The 19,513-nt window shown below is 34.1% G+C and overlaps 3 protein-coding genes across 3 annotated transcripts; 2 read left to right on the forward strand and 1 right to left on the reverse strand.

The window, feature by feature from the left end:
• The first annotated feature begins 3,490 nt into the window (after positions 1–3,490).
• Positions 3,491–6,210, forward strand: LOC125187612 (protein IQ-DOMAIN 6-like). The gene is made up of 5 exons (XM_048084234.2): positions 3,491–3,734; positions 4,142–4,393; positions 4,832–5,041; positions 5,125–5,238; positions 5,325–6,210. The coding sequence occupies exons 1-5, from the start codon at positions 3,669–3,671 to the stop codon at positions 5,970–5,972; spliced, it is 1,290 nt and encodes a 429-aa protein (XP_047940191.1). The 5' UTR covers positions 3,491–3,668; the 3' UTR covers positions 5,973–6,210.
• Positions 6,211–13,759: 7,549 nt separating this feature from the next.
• Positions 13,760–14,908, forward strand: LOC125190801 (uncharacterized). The gene is made up of 4 exons (XM_048088204.2): positions 13,760–13,792; positions 13,884–14,022; positions 14,091–14,220; positions 14,290–14,908. The coding sequence occupies exons 2-4, from the start codon at positions 13,887–13,889 to the stop codon at positions 14,741–14,743; spliced, it is 720 nt and encodes a 239-aa protein (XP_047944161.1). The 5' UTR covers positions 13,760–13,792; positions 13,884–13,886; the 3' UTR covers positions 14,744–14,908.
• Positions 14,909–15,858: 950 nt separating this feature from the next.
• On the reverse strand, positions 15,859–19,212 carry LOC125187640 (uncharacterized). Its single transcript, XM_048084265.2, has 3 exons — positions 18,803–19,212; positions 16,792–16,891; positions 15,859–16,176 (listed from the first exon to the last, which is right to left on the reverse strand). The coding sequence occupies exons 1-3, from the start codon at positions 19,083–19,085 to the stop codon at positions 16,104–16,106; spliced, it is 456 nt and encodes a 151-aa protein (XP_047940222.1). The 5' UTR covers positions 19,086–19,212; the 3' UTR covers positions 15,859–16,103.
• Positions 19,213–19,513: the final 301 nt, after the last annotated feature.

Here is a 19,513-nt window from a genome sequence, read left to right on the forward strand (position 1 = left end):
AAGAAATAGGCTCGAGCAAAAAAATGTATGAGATGTATAAAAAAGAAATGAACTCAATCCTCTTTCACTTGATTACCATGATCACTGTAACGAGTGGTTGGTTGGAGAGTTCGACGGTGCTGAAGGTGAAAACAATGATATGGTTTTTGATGGAGATTCGCTTGATTGAGATACTATGTACGAGGCGTCGGGCGTTTGAGAGCCTATCACTTATACTAGGTCTAGGTCTAAGAAAAGAAAAGAAACTTCTACATCATCAAGTTCTAGGAAGTCCTCAAGAACCACATAGTACATATCTAGAAACGGGAAAGGCCAAATAGGGAAAGAGAAAATGGCTACAGTGGTTGAAGAAAGAGAGCTTGTAAATGAAGAATCGGAAGATGAAGAAGTTGGGGATGAAGAAGGATCTACTTTGTTGGAACCGGAGGACCCGAAGGACGATGATATTGATGTGGATGAGGATAGCTATGTTGGGGATGATGATTATGATGGTGATGATTGAGGAAGGTTTTAGTTTAGATTTTATATGTATTATGATGATGAGTTTATATTTTAATTGTTGAACTAAGACTTATTATTATAGGCATAATATATAATTGCTTATGACTTTATGCTTTATTTATTATTTTAGTAGTTGATATTTAAATTTTTTTATTATTTTCTAATTTTTTGAATTTATATATACATATGAATATTTTATTAATTAATTTATCAACCGCCATATCTCGCCATACTGATACGCCATATCCTTGTGGCGGGTTTTTGTCTTACAGCCGTAAGCCGCCATACGCCATCCATAACATTGGTTCAAAGAAAAGGCAATATGATCCGATTGATTATGAATGTATTGACAAAGTAGAGTTTTGGGTGATTGATGAAAATGCTAATGAAAAGCTTGATTATGAGGAGTTGGAGGAAATGTTAGATGAAGAACTAGCCAAAGGTAATAAACTTATAGGAGTATATATATATATATTTATAATTTCATGTTTTATTGTGTTCATTGCTTTATATTGTTTAATCTTTATTTAGGTGATGAAGATGATATAATGAAGATTAATGATGAAGAAATTGATTTGTCAAGATTTGAAGATGGAAATACTAGTAGCCTCAACGATGGTTTTTGTGACATTAGTTACATTAATCTTGACTTTGGAAATGAAAGTGATTGAGATAATCACAAAGTATTTTGTTTTGAGTTAGTAGATTGGTATTTTGATAAACTCATGTATTTTGTTAAAGAAACTTTGCAAGACTTGTGTACTTATTGGTCTTGTGTATTTTGGTTTCTGAACTCATTAGTATTGTACATTGAAATGCATTTGTGGCCCAAATATGTCATTTTTGATATTTTTATAAGGTTTTTCTTTTTAATTTATTATGCACAGATTTTATTATATGTATTTAATAATACATAATATATATGTTTATTATATATTCTAGTTCAACCAGTGGTAACTAGTTGAACCAGTAGAACCGGTTAACCAGTAATGATGTCGGTTCGCTTACCAGTTCGGCTTTTTTTTAAAACATTGATATATACTTAATCACATAACTGGACTAGTCGGAAGAAAAGAACCAGTCAGAGAAAACGATTTTCATAAGGAGATGTGCAGAGGTTTTTATGCTCACGATTTGGGCTTGGGCCTCTCCAACTCTTGGGCCACGAGGTTCTACAATCTTCACCTTGGATTGCGTCCGAAGAAGATCAAAAATCGATTCGAACTAACTTTCGTCATTGCTTTTTCTTGCTTACTTCTACATGTAGAATAAACACACGTAGGTAAGTAACCATTATTAAATATTAGTAGTCAGCAATTACAACATCACAACATGAGATAAATTATTGCCCACATAAAGTTGAGAGCTTTTGACCTAGCGGTAAGGAGCTTAGACATTATTGTATGAGATGTCGAGTTCGAGCCGTCATGATGAATTATAATTTTCTTCTTTCCATTGGAGTTTATATGTAATTTCCTTCTTCATATAGAAATTTATTTTTAAAAAAAATCATTGCCCACATGAAGTAGAATAAAGGCAAAACACATTCTTAGGTCCTTATACTTTAGTCAAAATGTTCATTAGGTCATTGTACAATTTTTTCGTTTTAATAGATCCTTATATCTTTCTCATAAATTTCATCACATCCTCGTACAATTTTTTCGTTTTAGTAGGTCCTTATACTTTGATTATAACTTTTATTAGATCCTTATACAATTTTTTATTTTAAGATATTCTTTTACTTTTATCTTAAACAATAATTTATATTTAATTAAATTTAATGAACCTTTTAATTTTATTATTTAACTTATCTTATAATTATAAATATTCAGAAAAACGTATCTTTCAATATGAATATAAATAATCAATTGAAAATTCGGATAGTTATTCTAAAAAAAAACTTCGATTTTAATCTTCAATCATCACGGTTAATCTTTTTATTATTCTCTACAACTTCTTGAAATTAAATAATGGAATATTAGAAAGTGTATTAAGTTTAATTAAATTTAGATTATTATCCAATATAAATGTAAAAAAGTCCCTAAAATAAAAGATTGTACAAGGACCTAATGAAAGTTATAATAAAAGTATAAGGACCTACTAAAACGAAAAATTGTACGAGGACCTGATAAAAATATTGTGAAAAGTATAAGGACCTATTAAAATGAAAAAATTATACAAGAATCTAATGAACATTTTGATTAAAGTATAAGGATCTAAGAATGTGTTTTGCATGGAATAAATTATCTATTACACGAAATCATATATTTCATCACCATCTCTAATGAGTAATGACTAGCCAGAGGTCCACGCAACTTTGTGATTTAAATATAATAATATTAATAATTTATTATTTGTTTCACATATGCTTGGTAGCTATGATAAATAATAGATGTTCTCATGATTTCTAATGGTGTTCAATAAAAGAAAACCGTGGTATCATAAAATACAATTTAATTTGTAAGATTTCTTTTCTTTTAATTAGTATATCTGGATTTGAGTACCCTTGAATCCGTGTGTCTGATAATAATTAAAAAAACATATAGTAAAAAACAAAAAGAATAGTTTGACATTTACAACCTAAGCAATTTTACCTAATGATGAATAATATTCACACTTTTTTTGCATTTCAAAATTTGAAATACGCTAAACTAGTTTATAATCTATACAAAAAATAAGTAGAAAAAGTTCTTCCTCCTTTCTTTGGAATCAAAACTTTATTTTCTGCTTTAAATATAGAATTTAAAATTTGAAAACACCTGGAAATTCTAAATTTAAATGTTCAACCTTTATTTGAAAACGCCCCAAACTTAATTACAAAGAGCACTAATTAAGCAACTTTTTAGACAACTCTTTAATGCAATAAGGCCGGAAACTACGTCGTATTGGTCGGTTTACGACCGTTACAACTTTCCAATTGTTTTTCCTCTTTTATTCAAAATTTCAAATTTCAAACTTGGCACTTCCGTTCCACTCTGTTAAATTAAATATTGACCCAATTTCGAGAATTCCCCAAATCGCTTCCTTCTTCATTTTCCCAATACCCTTCTTCTATTTTGTCTCCAATTGCAGGAATTCAAGGACTTTTGGGGGGAATATTTCTTGAAAAACAAAGAATCTGCAAAAATTCAGTCTTGTTTGTGATCTTCACTGATTTTTCTGCGCAAATGGGTGCTTCAGGGAAGTGGCTAAAATCATTGATCGGTCTAAAAAAGGCTTCTGCGAATGAACTCGTAAGCTAAACACTTGTGCAATTTTATATATTTGCTTATTTGTCTTTTATTAGTTTCTTTGATAAGTGTAAATATTTGTTATTTGTTGTTTGTTTTTTGTCTCAATTTGTTACTTTTCTTTTGTTTTAATGATAGCTGAAAATCTGTTGATATTTTTTTGTTCATTAATTCTGTAGTTTATGAATTTCTTGTTGATGAACCAACTTCAAAATTTGTGAAACTTTCAACATTTATATGATTTAATTAATTTCTGTTTTGGTGATAGCTGCAAATTGTGTTCCTATGTATTTATTTGGAGTTCTTTGATCTTGTAGTTTATGAATTTCATGTTGATGAAAAAACATTTCCTGAATTTGTGAACTTAAATGTTTCAAAAGTATTGAATTATTGTTTGAATTCTGATGCAGGAAAAGGAGGGTGGTAAAGGAAGGAAGTGGAGGCTATGGAGGAGTGGATCGGGTGGTATAGTCATAGGTAAGGGCAGAAGAGGTAGCGGTAATGGGTCGGAAGCCGAGGGATCAGAGGTCTCTTCTTATGCTTTCGACACTGAAATGGCAGCCGCGGTGGCTGCTTTGGCCAAGGCTTCACCTAAGGATTTCATGGTGGTTCGTCGGGAGTGGGCTGCTGTCCGGATTCAGACTGTTTTTCGTGCTTTTCTGGTACTACTAGGCTCTATGTTCTGTTTCTCTAGACTGCATAAATGATTTATGTAGACTGATTCAATTACTTGATTCTGTGTTAGATTCTATGAATAATGAATTATTAGATGTTACAAAATGTAGGATTGCTATTAAAGAGATGCAAAAATTGCAATGAGAATGTGATCCTTTTGTATTTATAGCTAGTCAATTCTTAGATGTTCATATAGTTATTGGTTTGTAGAAGAATTCATAATGTAGACTGCTTTGTGAAAGAGTTGAAGAATCCATTCTTGCTTCGAGATATATGTGATAGAATTGGCAGTCTTATGACTTATAATCAACCAGACATTAGATGTTTCAGTAGTCACATTAATTTCCATGAATTTATGTATAAACCAAGACAGATTCCTTCTTTTTTCTCTGTTGTATTAATCCTTTGTGAATGAATCTTTGAAGGCACGGCGCGCTTTGAGGGCCTTGAAGGCGTTGGTGCGACTTCAAGCTATAGTGCGTGGAAGGTTGGTTAGAAAGCAAGCTGCGGTGACTCTAAGGTGCATGCAGGCTCTTGTTCGTGTTCAAGCTCGAGTAAGAGCTCACTGCACTCAATCTCCCAGTGGAGAGCTTTCAGACAAAGAGAGCCAAGTCGACCCTAAGAAGCTTGTTGAGGTTTGATCTTTTCTACAAGTTTTTCGACATGTTTAGTTAGTGAGATTGGAACCACTGAGTTTTGCTTTCGTCTGTGATCCCAGAGCGGATGGTGTGACAGTGTTGGCACGGTTGATGAAGTGATGTCGAAACTGCAAATGAAGCAAGAAGGAGCCATGAAGAGAGAGAGGGCTCTTGCCTATGCTCTTTACCAGCAGGTACTGATGGTTGGTTTGTTTGTTTGTTTGTGTATTTTCTCGACAAGGTTGTAATATCGATATATATCGATTCTATCTGATCTCAGCAACTGAGGCGAAGCCCCAACACAGGCTCGAGAGGGAACAAGATGGGCATGGCCACACCGGCTAGGTTAGAAAAGTCAGGTACAGGACTCAACTGGCTCGAACGTTGGATGGCAACGAAGCCATGGGAGTCGAGGCTGATGGAGGAGTTCCAAAGCGAGGCCTCCGAGCTACACCCAGCTTCCGTGAAGCACGAGGCCTATGGGGCTGGATCCTTCTCTAGCACCGCATCCGACTACGACCCTGTCCGAACAAGGCGCAACAACACTAGAACGCCCTCGAAGGTGCCTATGAGTTGCCAGATCCTACGCTCGTCCTCAGATCCGTGCTCAGACTCCATGTACGACGAGACCACCACTACTTCAAACTCGTCCACGGCAACCTCAGAAACGCCCGGATCGGGCGAGACATCAACGGAATCCAAGCCTCACTACATGAGCCTGACAAGAGCTACCAAGGCAAAGCAGAGGCCTTGTGCATATGGTTCCAATGCAAATGCTCACTCTCTGCACCGGCATTCGGTCGAGGATCTGCCCCGCCGGAGGAAGCCGAGCCCCCTCTCTAAAGGGAACGCAAGGAGGAGCGCCGACACAGACTTATACTCCGTTGATATGTGCAAGGATCTATATCCTCCGGCCTACTACGCGTGAGCATTGCCCGGTCCCTAAATTTCTTCAACATCTTGTTGCTTCGTGTGTCGTATGTATACAGTGAGCTTGAATACATTCTGCAAAATACTGAGTTATCAAACAATATCGATATAGCTTGTGGATTTGTTGTTATAGCAGCAGATGCTTATGGCTCAACACTGCAAAATATGCTGTGTTTTTTTGTTTCTGCTGGTATAAATATTGGACTGCTTCTGTTTAAACGTTTTCTTCATAATCAGCTTCAACGTAGTTCTATTTTGTATATTTGATTATTTTTGCAAATTAGCATCCATGATTAACTAATTCATTTCTTTAAAATGAGACTGAATTAAATGTTTACAAGGTAGAAAATAGAGTATAACTGAATTAAATGTTTACATGATGTAGAAAATAGAGTATAACTGATTCTTTTCTTTAAAAGGCGCGCCATCACATCTTAAAAAATGAAGAAAGTAAATTCAAATTATGACGAGAGCATGGTAAAAGGGAAAGGCAATTCATGGTAGGCTGTCAATTTGAAAATTTAACGAATATCGAGTATGTTTGGACATGGATGAGGTTAAGTAACGTCAATTTGAAACTTTAACTTTGTCCGGCATTCAACTTTGTCAACTGCAATTTTTTTAGAAATGAATGGATTAGAACTATATGGCTTTTGGAGTAAGTTATAGGGGGTTTTTGGAGTAAGTTTTCAGTCTTTCTTCTATGGGTTTGTTTTCAATACAAGAGAGCCAATTACTTGCATGCCGTTTTCAAGGATATTTTGACATTGTTATCTTTTTACATAAGATTACATTTTAAATATTATCTCCGTTCTATTAATGTTAGAGCTTTTTTTTACATGAAAATTAAGGAATACTCCCTCCGTCTACCATTAGGAGTCCCCAGTCACTTTTTGCGCACTTGTTTTGTAAAAATGATAATAAATGTTGAGAAGACTCTTCTTAACATTATTCTTCTTCTTACTTTACCATTTCTCCACTTTAACTATTTATTATGATTTTTATAAAATGAGTGCGCAAAAGTGACCGAGACTCCTAATGGCGGACGAAATACATTTGAAAAGTCAAGTGGAGTGAGATTAAGAATATTGCGTTATGCCCAGTGACCGCAGACTTGGGGCACAAATATCGAATGCATGCTAGACATGTCAGTGGTAATAAACGTGAAAATTAGTGATTATTCCGATGCACCACCTAGTCATAGGCATGATGAGTTCTTGTTTGTGGTAAATAGTTATGCACCAATGAAAGTGATTAATTTAAGCATATGCGATGTTGCCATTGGGACATTATGAAAGCATCACTGATACTACTATATCTAAGATGGAACAGAAAGGGAGCAATGGATAACTGAGGACAACGATAAGTCATCTGAAGGAGTAGTTCTTGAAGCTAGAGTTTTGGACATCTTTGTAAATTGGAAGGGAAGAAGAATAGAGAATCAAGAGACATATAATAACTCAAAATAATGGTACATATTTAAACAACTACTATTTCTTCCACAAGGTGGCTCCACTCATATCATATTAGTAAAAATAACCTAATTGACTCAATTATAACCTATCAAGCACTTTGGGACATTGACATTGCCGCACGACCAACACCTGAGCTGCTGGCGGGTCTGGAATCGACGGGCTTTGGCTTGTTGTTGACTTGATGTGAGTTGGGATATCACGAACCTTTAATAACTTACTCAAAATCGTTTAAATGGATTATGATATACATATATTGGACATAAAACATATGAAATATGGTCTAATATTTTTTAGCCCATTTGGACATCCATAGAGTACCGAACCACTAAATTTCCCACTACTGTTTTTGACATCAAAATTGATAATGGAGTTCATTGTAACAAAAAAAGATAATTAGTTAGTCATAAAATAAATAGTTTGATATAGGCTCCATAAAATGGGACAAAACAAAACTGAAGGAGAGCTTGTGTCCCATGATGGCTCGTCAAATGAGGCAATAGAGCATCCTTTCATTAATTCTTGCATGTGCTACCCATTGTCCCTTTCCAAATAAAATTGATGAAATGAATTATTATTTGATTTGGAAAACTAAATTGATATCTCATCACAAGGTGCATATGCTCTAAGTTTCTCTTAAATCAACCAAAAATTACACGTGTCCCTAATTTTCTGTTTGGTTATGAAACCAAAAGAAGCATTGCTTTATCAAGATCTCACCGTTGAGTTTGGAATCTGTCATTTATCAATATAGTGGGGCTGATTTGCGACGCAGTCAATTCTCAATTATGGAAAACTTGCATGAACATAATGATATAGATCGATATGGTCTATCCAAATACATATATTCACACACAATACACACGCGCACACACAATATATATGCATTCCATATTTCCATATATACATAATAGCAATTAAATTAAAAATTTATTTTCAAATTCGATCGCAAACTAGTATATATAAGTATATATGTATTTTATTAAAAAAATGACACAAAAGTTGTCTTAGTAATCGTCTCATGCATGTATGCGATTATAGGAAATGTGAGGGTCTAACTTGTTAACTATCTAAATTGATAACGGCTAACTACGTCAAAGCCTATGTTATATGTTAACACGAAGGCATTTGTATGTCAGCTAAATTTTGTTGGCATATAAATGCCTTCGTGTTGACATTTATAACATTGACTATTGACATGGTTTGCAGTTAGCAATTAGCAAATAGCAACTAATCACATCCTAGAAATGTGATATGTATATACTCCGTCTCACAAGAATATGCATTTTTGTTATACACGAGTTTTAACACACAATTTGTAAAGTAAGAGAGATCAAGTAGAAATAACAAGTAATTAAAGTATTGGTAGTGGAGAATGAGTCCCACCACATTAGAAAAAAAAAATTCAAATTTAGAAAGTGCATATTTTTGTGGGACGAACTAAAAAGGAAAGATTGCATATTGGAACGGGGGGAAGTATATACTATGTAGTTACCATTATGCATATACTCTCTCCGTCCCCAAAGAATATGCACTTTGGGTTCAAACATGAGTTTAATTGTAAAATTGGTCAAGTAAGAGAGAGGTAGAGAGACTAAAAAGGAATTATATTATTATTAGTGGATAATGGGTTCCACCTCATTAGAGAGAAAAGACTTTCCAAAATTAGAAATTTCATATTCTTGTAGGACGGACTGAAAAGGAAAGAGTTCATATTCTTTTGGGACGGAGGAAGTATACACTATGTGGTTACAATCTAAACATCCTACTGTACTCCAACTATATATATCCTACAAACTTCAAACTATAATCTCGGATATTAGATATAGTGATTCGATGTCAACAGACGACAAATAACGTCAATAAAAATGTCAACTCAACGTCAACCGGTTGGAATTAATTTGACATTTTTGTTGACGTTATTTGTCATTTGTTGACATCAAATCCTAAAATCTAATAGTTCCATACTCTAGTTTGGAGTTTGTAGGATATACATAATTTGCATTTGATTACACCTCTCTACGTTAATCTATCATATAACCGATATATATTTATTTACAATTTTTACGTTCATAAAATTCAGTCTGTATCATTTACATCCTTCGAACCTATGTGTCCTATTTTTACAATTTGGAACGTTCTTTATTAATTGTATCTATCATTTAACTGTCTCGCATTTGACAAATCAAAGTATCGTATAACTAACGCCGTATGCTTAATTGTAAAGATTTAGAAATAAACAAATCACCGAAGTCTAGAACTTGATTTGCACAACATGTATAATTTCTCTAGTATAATCAGCTATCCAAGTTATGAATAACTTCAAATTCATACCGATAATCGTTCACGATAAATCATCAATGTATATATATGTTGGAAAAGTCAAGCTCATGTGACAAGAGGTCTACCAACCTGTTTACATCTTTAGAAGAAAGACTTGTTTGTTTATTTATTACTATTATTTTCTAGTATGAATTTAATTAATAATAATAAGTATTATAATAAATGATAAACCATGCGATATAAATAATTCTTCAAATAAACTAAAGAAATAAGAAATTTGCAATACAAAAAACACTAGTGTATTTGGTTATGTTTATGAAATGTTATTTGTGAACTGTGATGACGTACGCTATATTAGAGGAGAATATATTATTACCAAAATGTTTATATTACACGGTATTCTTTTTTTTTTTTACTTGTCGATTTGTTAATTACTTAATTTAACCATAATGTATTTAAATTTAATGTGCATGCTTGTGTGAATTATGGTGCTAACGATGTGATAATGCAATGACTATTTCAAAATGAAAGATTGTTTTTGTATTAAAAAGTGACAATGGTGAAATATTTTAGCCACTGGATCATAAATATTTACAATGATTCAATAATACGTATTCCATGTGAATCACAAATGCATTGACTTTACAATTTAGTGTTTTCGCCATTCGTCAAAAAAACATACTAGTAGTAGAAGTAGTTTCTACAATAACACCTCTCTCTATATATATATTTGTATAAATACATTGTACATATATAATGCATGGTACTCGGTGCCCCGTGGCATGGGTATAGTTGACATATAGTTAATTTTAGTATTTTTTTAAATTTTTTTACGTCTTATAAATTATGACCATCAAATTTATAAATGAAACAAAAACCATATTCTAATTTATTCAATTTATTACTATCCTTGAAGTTAAAGGAGAGATTTAAAGGGCAAAGCAGACTTTGATTTGTATTGTATATAATTTGTGAAATCAATAATTCCAATCATAATTTACGAGTAAAGGTAAAGAAATATTATTGTGGACTATATGTAGCGTGTATCAATAGGCAATATCCCATGTCCATATATATAGTTGGCCAATTTGACTTATATATATTGTTAGTAGTTTTTATATACTTGTTGGTCAACTTTGATTATTTGGGTCGAATTTTGGTGAACTTTAGTAACTCAAATTCGAGCTTTAGATAATTTTGTTATACCTTGTCAATTGTCATTGCTAGTTGATTTAGTTTTGACTCGACTTACATTTTATCAAATCTATACATGTTCCCAAGTTTAATTTTGGCTATATTAATCAATTTAACAAAATGAGAGACTAAGATACAACTCTCAAATGAAATATGGAAATATAGTGATCGAGTCTTTCAACTCCGCGTACTTACATGTATTGAACTAATTATCATGAAAAGTATCAATTGGGTTGAAAGAAAGTAGACTTTTCCATATTACCATTGTCCATATTGCATTGAGATCTCTTGCATTTATTGTTTTGGCTGATGATGACGAACTTGGCTAACTGTTTCTTTCACAAGAGAGAGAGAAGAGAGAGGGACTTCGAAGCTATGAGTGCGACTATTGCAATATTTATTTAAATCAATATTACATGTTTCTTTTATTATTCTACCAACTTTTCTATTTTTAGGAGGAAACAAATGATTCATGGGAGATGCACTGACAAATACTCCCTCCGTCCGTGAATAGAAGTCTCATTTTTTCATTTTAGTTCGTCCACAAATAGGAGTCCTGATTTATTATTACTATAAAATGGTAAAGAGGCCTCACATTCCACTAACTCGTTCCACTCACATATCATTTAAAACTAATATGCACAAGTGAGATTTATATTCCACTAACTTTATTGCACTCACTTTCTTTAGTATTTCTCAAAATCTGTGCCAAAAATAAATGAGACTCATATTCGCCAACGGAGAGAGTACTAATATCCAGAAGTAACTTTTTGCAAAATATAAAAATGTATTCCATCCGTTTCCCAAAAATAATTCATCTAAAAATTATTGAAGTATTAATTGTAGAGAATGAAACTCACATTAGCGAGGAAAATCTTTAAAAAAAGAGAAATATCAACTTTTATAGGACAGGCTAAAATAATAAATAATTATAAGACGAATGAAGTATTTTTTATTATAAATTCTTTGAGTTTGTTACAACGTTGACATATGTTATTTATTGTTATGTTTTAGTCTCGCCTTTTATTTTATTAGCACATGCTGAGTATATATAAGTTGAAAGACAATCATTACATCCTAATAAAATATGTGACCAACAACATACAAGATAAGCACTAATTAAAAGTTGTATGCATAAAATATATTTTTAAAAGTATATAGTACATGCTTATGGCTTAGAATAATGGATTATTTGAAAATAAATAAATGCACATAAGTCTAAACACTTTGCGAAACAAAAGAAAAGATTGATGCATACTAATGATATGAGGTTTATATTACATATAATACCAAAATGTCTCTGTATATTTTTCTGTTTTACATTTTAACATATCTAGGCAAATGCAGTTACAAATTTATTTCGTATTTTGATTTAAAGTTTGCCTTCTTTAATGTCCCATTGAAGTTAAAGTTAAGTGTTACAAAATATTTGACGTCATGCAGGGGAAACCTAAAGTCAAAAGTGTAAACGAGGATCTTGAAGTACTTCTTCCGCCTTAACTAATTCGAGTCAAAACTTTTGGACATAGAGATTAAAAAATTATGTTAAAGAGTAGGAAAAAGGAATAAAGTAGAAAAGATAAAGAGAGAATAAAGTGGGTAATGGAATGAAGTAAGAGTGATTGAATGTTTTATTTTTTGTCAAAAAAAAATGACTCAGCTTAGTTGGGACATCACAAAAAGGAATACGACTAAACTTAGTTGGAACGGCGGGAGTATATACTTAATTCGTACGTCTATCAAATATTGTACATATTTAACATTTCAGTCTGTTCACAAAATATAATCTATATTTGCTTCTTTTTTTCAATTTTAATAAGTGGACTCAACTCTCCATAAACTCATTACACTCATATTATAAAATAAATACAATTAAAAGTAGGCATTCACATTTTACTATTTTTTTTCAAATTTCTTAAAATCTGCATTAAATCAAATATGGACAACATTTAATTAATGAGGGTATTAATTGTCTACCATATTTTGACATCATGATTCTAACAAACATCACACTAACTCCTAAATATTGTGATGCACAAGAACTTGTGCAGTTGTGCTAATTAATATCGACGATGACGACTGCAATACAAATTATGTGAGTATCACATAAATTAGTAGTATAATGTAAGTACTTAATATTTTTCCACTGAAATTAGTAGATGAGTACTATCATAACTCAAAAAAAAAGTCTTGGAAGAATCATATACCACAAAAGGAGATTCCCTTTTAAAGCCCATACACTCTTAATTAAATCAATGCCAATCCCTAGCTTGTCACCTAGTGTACAAAAGCACCACAGTTTATGATAGCCGGAATTTATTTATTGCTTTAATTTGTGATATTATAAGTCAAATTTAACTTTTGAATAGAGCCATAATCCCTTAATTAAATTAATTTTATACTCCCTATCTTCCCATTTATCTCTGGTGCAGGTTTTAATTAATGTTAAATAAAGTTGTATGGTGGCAAAATAGTGGAATTTGAGTCTAATTTTTATTTACTATCGCACTTAATTTGCAAGTATAAAAATAATCAAATGTGAGTCTAATTTTTATTTACTATCGCACTTAATTTGCAAGTATAAAAATAATCAAATGTAAAGTATATTAGCATTTATAGTAAAAATGAATTATGATTCTTAGCGAGAAATGGATCAAAAGTGAAAAAAATGAAACTTCTAATGAGAGGATTATAAGATAGGAATAGGAGTGTATTGGTAGGATATTGGAACAATAAAATGAATATTTTTTGCATAGAAATAAAGTTGTGTTGTGGGCCCCATGTTGGTGCTATAAAACACCAAGTCTCCTCCTCTGGAATCGTCGGAGCAGGTGTTGCACTGCAAATCAGAGGGCCCTCACTCATCACGGTATTGCTATCTCTCTCTCTAACATTAAATAACGCAATCTCCATCGATATGATAATGATATCCTCAATCACAATTCACACACTCCTATTAGAGAATGGGACATCACCACACATGCTGCAACAGACAGAAAGTGAAGAGGGGCTTGTGGTCTCCCGAGGAAGACGAGAAGCTCGTCAACTACATTTCCACCTTCGGCCACGGCTGCTGGAGCTCCGTCCCTCGACTTTCTGGTATCACAGAAATTGATTTCAATTTGCATGCATACATGATTTTGAGTTTGAGTTTGGTTGATTAAAAGGGTTGCGGAGATGTGGAAAGAGCTGCAGACTGAGGTGGATCAACTACCTCAGGCCTGATCTCAAGAGAGGCAGCTTCTCAAGACAAGAAGCCACAATCATTGTTGAGCTTCACAAACTACTAGGCAACAAGTAATTAATTAACCATGTCACTTCAGTCTATGTTATAGATGCCAACACGAAGATATGAAATGTTTGCAGGTGGGCACAGATTGCTAAGCATCTGCCGGGGAGAACGGACAATGAGGTGAAGAATTTCTGGAACTCGAGCGTCAAGAAAAAGTTCGTCAGTGACAATCAAAATGAAAACGTGCTGGCTGCAGATAATTCTAATCAACTCCATCCCTTGGAATATTCCTTCCAAATGCAGCCACCTAATTTCTCTCTTCCCTACCTTGATTCACTTTTCATGGCTTGCAATCTCCAATCTCAGCCACAGCCACAGCCACAGCCTCAGCCTCAGCCTCAGCCTCAGCTGCCGTTTTATGATGAGATTGCTGGGATCGATGCGAGTTTCATGGCGGGGCCGCCAAGCCCCCTGCGCTACCTGGATGCGCTCGTGGCGGAGATTGAATCGCCCGTGCCTGCTGCATCCACAGCGGCACCGGCATGGAGCCGTGGTGCTGCTGCTGCTTTTCTCTCTTTCTGGCCATGAATGTATCAATGCTGCTCTGTGGTTATGAATGCATAATGGGGTGTGTGTATGATCCCAGTCACAGATAAAACTATAAACTTTCTACTTTTGTTTTTCCATCAATAAATGTTTATAAATTAATATATCTCTCCCTTTTACTTTTAATGTTCATTTCTATTTCAAAGATCTATGTTTTTATGTGCAATTTTATTAGAAAATCGGTCCTAAGGATTTCAAAAAATGCATTTTCGCTCTACTTTTGAACATACATAATTCCCTTAAATATGTAAACAAGAAACATATTTTAATGAGTAAGGTAGAATTTTTAATTTATGTTTAAGCCATTTTATTTAAGACAATTCGCCCTTTGGAAAACAAATGCGAAGCAAAGAGTTATGCATTTTTCATTGCATCAATCAATATCAATGCAAGGATTTGTGATTTATTTTAATAAAAGTATTTTTGATTTAAGATTATGTAATGAAAATAAAGCGAATTTTTCATTTTGCCCAAATACAATTTTTATAGTTAGTTTTTTTATTTCATGTAGTATTCCTCCATCTCCCATTAATTTGCACCAGTTGACTTGGTATGAGTTTTAAAAATTGTAGTTAAAAGTTGATGGAATAAATTAGTGAAATGTGAGGTCCATTATAAAATTAAAAAAAAATAATAGGGTCAAACTAATTGGGGGACAAACAACAAAGAAAGTTTGTGCTAATTAAGAAGTGACGGAGGAAGTAATAATTAAGGGTGAGATGAGTAAATTTACAAACTTTCTTGGTAGACGATCCATCACGGCTGAGTATAGAACTATGAAAAAAATGATGTCAATCTTCTCATTTCACCTTGTCATAAGTAAACACAAATGAGTAATACTATTGAGCAATTTTTTAAGTGAAGTGAGGATTCGACAAGTGTGGGCCCACAAGTAGAATGTAGTACAGAGTTGACATCCAAGTGTGCATGTGTCAGATATAAATGTTTCATGTATCTACGTGTCAGTTTCTTTCATAGCAGCATTTTTACATCAAAAAGCAATGCAGACAATCTCTCTCAATTGACCTCTTTACTAAGAACTGCTCCAAGACTTACTGATAAAGACACTAGCCCCAATTCTGCGATAAATTCAGAACTTAAATCAACATTTTCTTTATAAAAAAATATTAATAATATCAAACTAAACATAATTGTTGTTCATCCCACAATACACACATAAAATTCGGTACTTGGAAAACTGAAACTCCATTACATTTTATAAGTATGCTAAACAGTAACGCATCAATGAGCACCAAAATCGCCAGCCCCGAATCCATTTTTTTGCCCTCAAAATGCCTCCGCTTTTTTTGATCATATCACCCAGAACTTGCTAGAATTTTGATCATGCTGTGATTCTATACCGACCCTTTGCAACTCGTCGGGAAATGACTCTTTGGCCACCCTTGGTGGATTTCCTATTCACGATAAGGAAAATGTATCAGTTATCACAGAGAGTCATCTCTGCATAAGGTGCCCATTTCGTGTCAGATTCGAGGGGTCGTCACACGAGCAGGTCATGTACGTGAAAAGCATGCATGTAGGTGTGTAGTGAATGAGGTTGAGTTTCGAAGAAGGGAAGATGGGTTATTGTTTTCCTTAGTTTTAACTCTAAGGTATGATGGAATGAAATGAAGGTGGGAATGGAATGCCAATTTCTTTGCATTTTCATTCCATTCCCTGCTTCATTCCATCATACCAAGCAAATGAATAGAATAGAATAGAAGTAGGAATCACATTCCATTCCATCATACCAAGAAGGGCCTAAAAGTTTGAAGTATAAACACTTTATGAACATCTTGAAGCATATTTACGACATAATACACATGTGGGGGGTGCCTCTCTTGGTCACAGTGTGGTTATGTAAATGCATGCATGTATTTTATGCGCAAATAGACATGCATACAGGATGCATGCATGAGCACGGAGAGGACTCAGTTGATCTAGTAAGTGTTAGATTCCATATGCATGCATGGACGAAGGCATGTGACAGAGTGTTGTGTATTTGTGTTGAAGAGGAGAAGGGGGTCTACCTAGCGAAGAATCCATGAACCCTTTTGCGCCTGATGTTACTTGGTTGGTATGTCCTCTTTGTGTGACAAATCATAGGCTCACTCGATGAAGATTCGTCTCCTGTAAGGAGCCGAAAAGAATATAACATATAGTATCAGATGCCAAATGGAGTAACTGAGAAAATTATGGAGAATATATGGCAACTTTAACTTTGTTAAGCGAATTAATGACATATACGATACCACTCGCTAGCAATCATCATCAAAGATAGAGAAACACGACTGACGTATGGTAGTAGACTACATGCTTATGGATATAACTCGCTCCAAAAGGTTACGACTGACATATAATATCATGGATTTATGAGCTAACATCACAACACACTCTGGTCTCAATAAGATAACGCCGTATACTGCCAGATAAATCCGGCTTATTGGTCCCACAATCACCTAGGAGCAGTATTTGACCAATTACTTTGATACATCTGCTGGCGACATCTTTCAGTGCTGCCCCACCTTACTATATGAAACCCTTGCCAAATTAGTCTTCTAATTACATGTGGTGTCTGTATGACTGTATCAGCCTCAATAATTCTCAACTTGCTCAACATAAATTTCTACTCCCTCCGTCCCAAGGTAGTTGGGGCATTTCTTCTGGCACGAGATTTAAGAAATTGTTGTGTTAAAGTTTATCGTAGAGAGAATAAATTATGAGGGAGATAAAGTGTTTGCCAAAAAAGGAAATGACTCAACTACCTTGGGACGGTGGGAGTATTATTTTCCCCTATGGATCGATAGTACCTAACTCTTGAGGAAACACTCTCCAATTAACAGTACCTAACTCTTAAGGAAACACACATACCACGATAAAAGATGCACCAGAGATAAATGCACTCATCTCTCTTAGGTTAGCAGTGGAAGCCTAGTTTGGCAACAGTTTCAGAGTTCAGTTCAGACAGCAGTAAATCTATATTTATATCGATTTAGATACCTAGGAGTGTGTTCAAGTGGGTTTGGTCACACCTGCGGATCCTATATTTGTAGCTTAGTGCCTTGTTCCAAGAAGTTGCAAATATGTGCAGATGCTTATGACTCTTCATTCCATATTAGTCAGAATCATAGACAGAAAGATATGAAGTTTATTGTGGCCAGACGTAAATCTAGGGTTTGTAGATTGGCATAAGACTTATCATTAGCGAAGAAATCTTAGCAAGCATTAGGGCCTTCGAAATCAGAAGAGTATACAAATTCAGATGGAGAAATCTTGAGTGCTAGTCCAAAACATGATAAGCATTTCCCTGTGAAATAGGAAGACATTAACTACAAACAGATTATATTGACTAGTCTCCGATGGCATGTCAATAACTATATAAGTGGGTGGATTCCATACTTCGACTATGAGGATAAAACACCCTGGAAATACTCAAAACTATGAATGATATATGTAGTACTCCCTTTGTTCCAAGGTAGTTGAGTCGTATTTCTTTTTGGATAGTCTCAAGGTAGTTGAGCCATTTCCTTTTTCTGGCAAAAACTTGCCTTTCTCTCTCCTACTTTATTCCATCTCCTACTTTATTCTCTCCACTTTAACAAGTTCATATAACGATTTGTAGGAAATCAGAGGGCACCAAAGACACTAAAGCAGGAAATGACACACACCTCGCTAGCAACTATCTATTGCCCTGGTCTAGCATTATACAATGATTATCAAAAAATCTACACTATCTTAGTCCCAAAATCAACAAAGTTCCTCATTGTTACCACTATGATATGAAAAGAAGAAAATACTAAGATTGGAACAACGAAATGATGCAACATACAAAATGTAGTTAAAATATACTGGAGCTTCCACAATTACAGTTGGAGCGATATGCAGTCTAAATTGCAATCACATTCATACTCTACGAAAATATAACAGCATTGGAAATAAGCTGAATTGACGTAGCTCGAATTTCCAAAAAGCAAACAATAAAAAACAAGATTTGAAAAAAAAAAGCATTGAATAAAAAAAACTCAATGATATGAAAGTTACCTTCGGGAAGCAACAAGGGGAGAGAAGGCAAGCCAGAAGGATAGAGGAATCCTTGGGAGCTGAGCTTTATGAGAAAGTCAACGTCGTTCTGAGGCTGCGGCGGGGAGTAGAAAGGCGCCATTTTTTGAGATTGGGGAACAAACAGAAGGGGGAGTATTTTGGGCGCCGCGATCAATTCATGCTTCGGAGAAAGAAAAGGAATCGGGGTATTGTGGAAAGGCCGGCCGAGGAAGCGCGTTGCCATTGAAGCCCCACAGCGAATTAGGGATTTGGAGGAAGCCATTTAGGGATGATTGGAGCAGCAGTGGAGAAAGAGATGCCACACTCACTGCAAAGTTTAAACCCTACCAAGCAATTCAAGCGCAAAAATGAGTTTGAGTTTTTCTATTTTACTCCCAGAGTCTTATTTGGTTATATCATGAATTTGATGAAATGTGAAAAATGAGTTAAATAATTAGTTCTCACTTATATATAGTTTTGTGAACTACTCATCGATATCTAAAAGATATTTCACTATCTTTTTTAATTTGTCCCACTAAAGATATTCTATTTCTATATTTTAGAAAAAGTTTCCTCTCACAATAATATAAATATTGTATATTTTTTCTTTCTACCTAACCAGAACAAAACCTTCTAAAATCTCGTGAAGTCCCACAAGTATGACATCATTTGTAGGAAGGGAGTAATAAAATTTGAGTAGAGTAAGTTGGT

This window comes from Salvia hispanica, chromosome 5 (assembly GCF_029641045.1).
Source record: "Salvia hispanica isolate PSC_SH4W2 chromosome 5, Shi_PSC_v1, whole genome shotgun sequence".
NCBI lineage: Eukaryota > Viridiplantae > Streptophyta > Magnoliopsida > Lamiales > Lamiaceae > Salvia > Salvia hispanica.

What these genes read in the sequence shown, in the direction of transcription:
- LOC125187612 (XM_048084234.2), top strand. Translation starts at nt 3,669, where the DNA reads ATGGGTGCTTCAGGGAAGTGGCTAAAATCATTGATCGGTCTAAAAAAG. An exon ending in CTGTTTTTCGTGCTTTTCTG is followed by an intron (nt 4,394 to 4,831) that starts GTACTACTAGGC and finishes GAATCTTTGAAG; the next exon opens with GCACGGCGCGCTTTGAGGGC. An exon ending in CCTATGCTCTTTACCAGCAG is followed by an intron (nt 5,239 to 5,324) that starts GTACTGATGGTT and finishes ATCTGATCTCAG; the next exon opens with CAACTGAGGCGAAGCCCCAA.
- LOC125190801 (XM_048088204.2), top strand. Translation starts at nt 13,887, where the DNA reads ATGGGACATCACCACACATGCTGCAACAGACAGAAAGTGAAGAGGGGC. An exon ending in CTCCGTCCCTCGACTTTCTG is followed by an intron (nt 14,023 to 14,090) that starts GTATCACAGAAA and finishes GTTGATTAAAAG; the next exon opens with GGTTGCGGAGATGTGGAAAG. An exon ending in CACAAACTACTAGGCAACAA is followed by an intron (nt 14,221 to 14,289) that starts GTAATTAATTAA and finishes AAATGTTTGCAG; the next exon opens with GTGGGCACAGATTGCTAAGC.
- LOC125187640 (XM_048084265.2), bottom strand. Translation starts at nt 19,085, where the DNA reads ATGGCTTCCTCCAAATCCCTAATTCGCTGTGGGGCTTCAATGGCAACG. An exon ending in CCCCTTGTTGCTTCCCGAAG is followed by an intron (nt 16,892 to 18,802) that starts GTAACTTTCATA and finishes GGCTCCTTACAG; the next exon opens with GAGACGAATCTTCATCGAGT. An exon ending in GTTCATGGATTCTTCGCTAG is followed by an intron (nt 16,177 to 16,791) that starts GTAGACCCCCTT and finishes TATCGTGAATAG; the next exon opens with GAAATCCACCAAGGGTGGCC.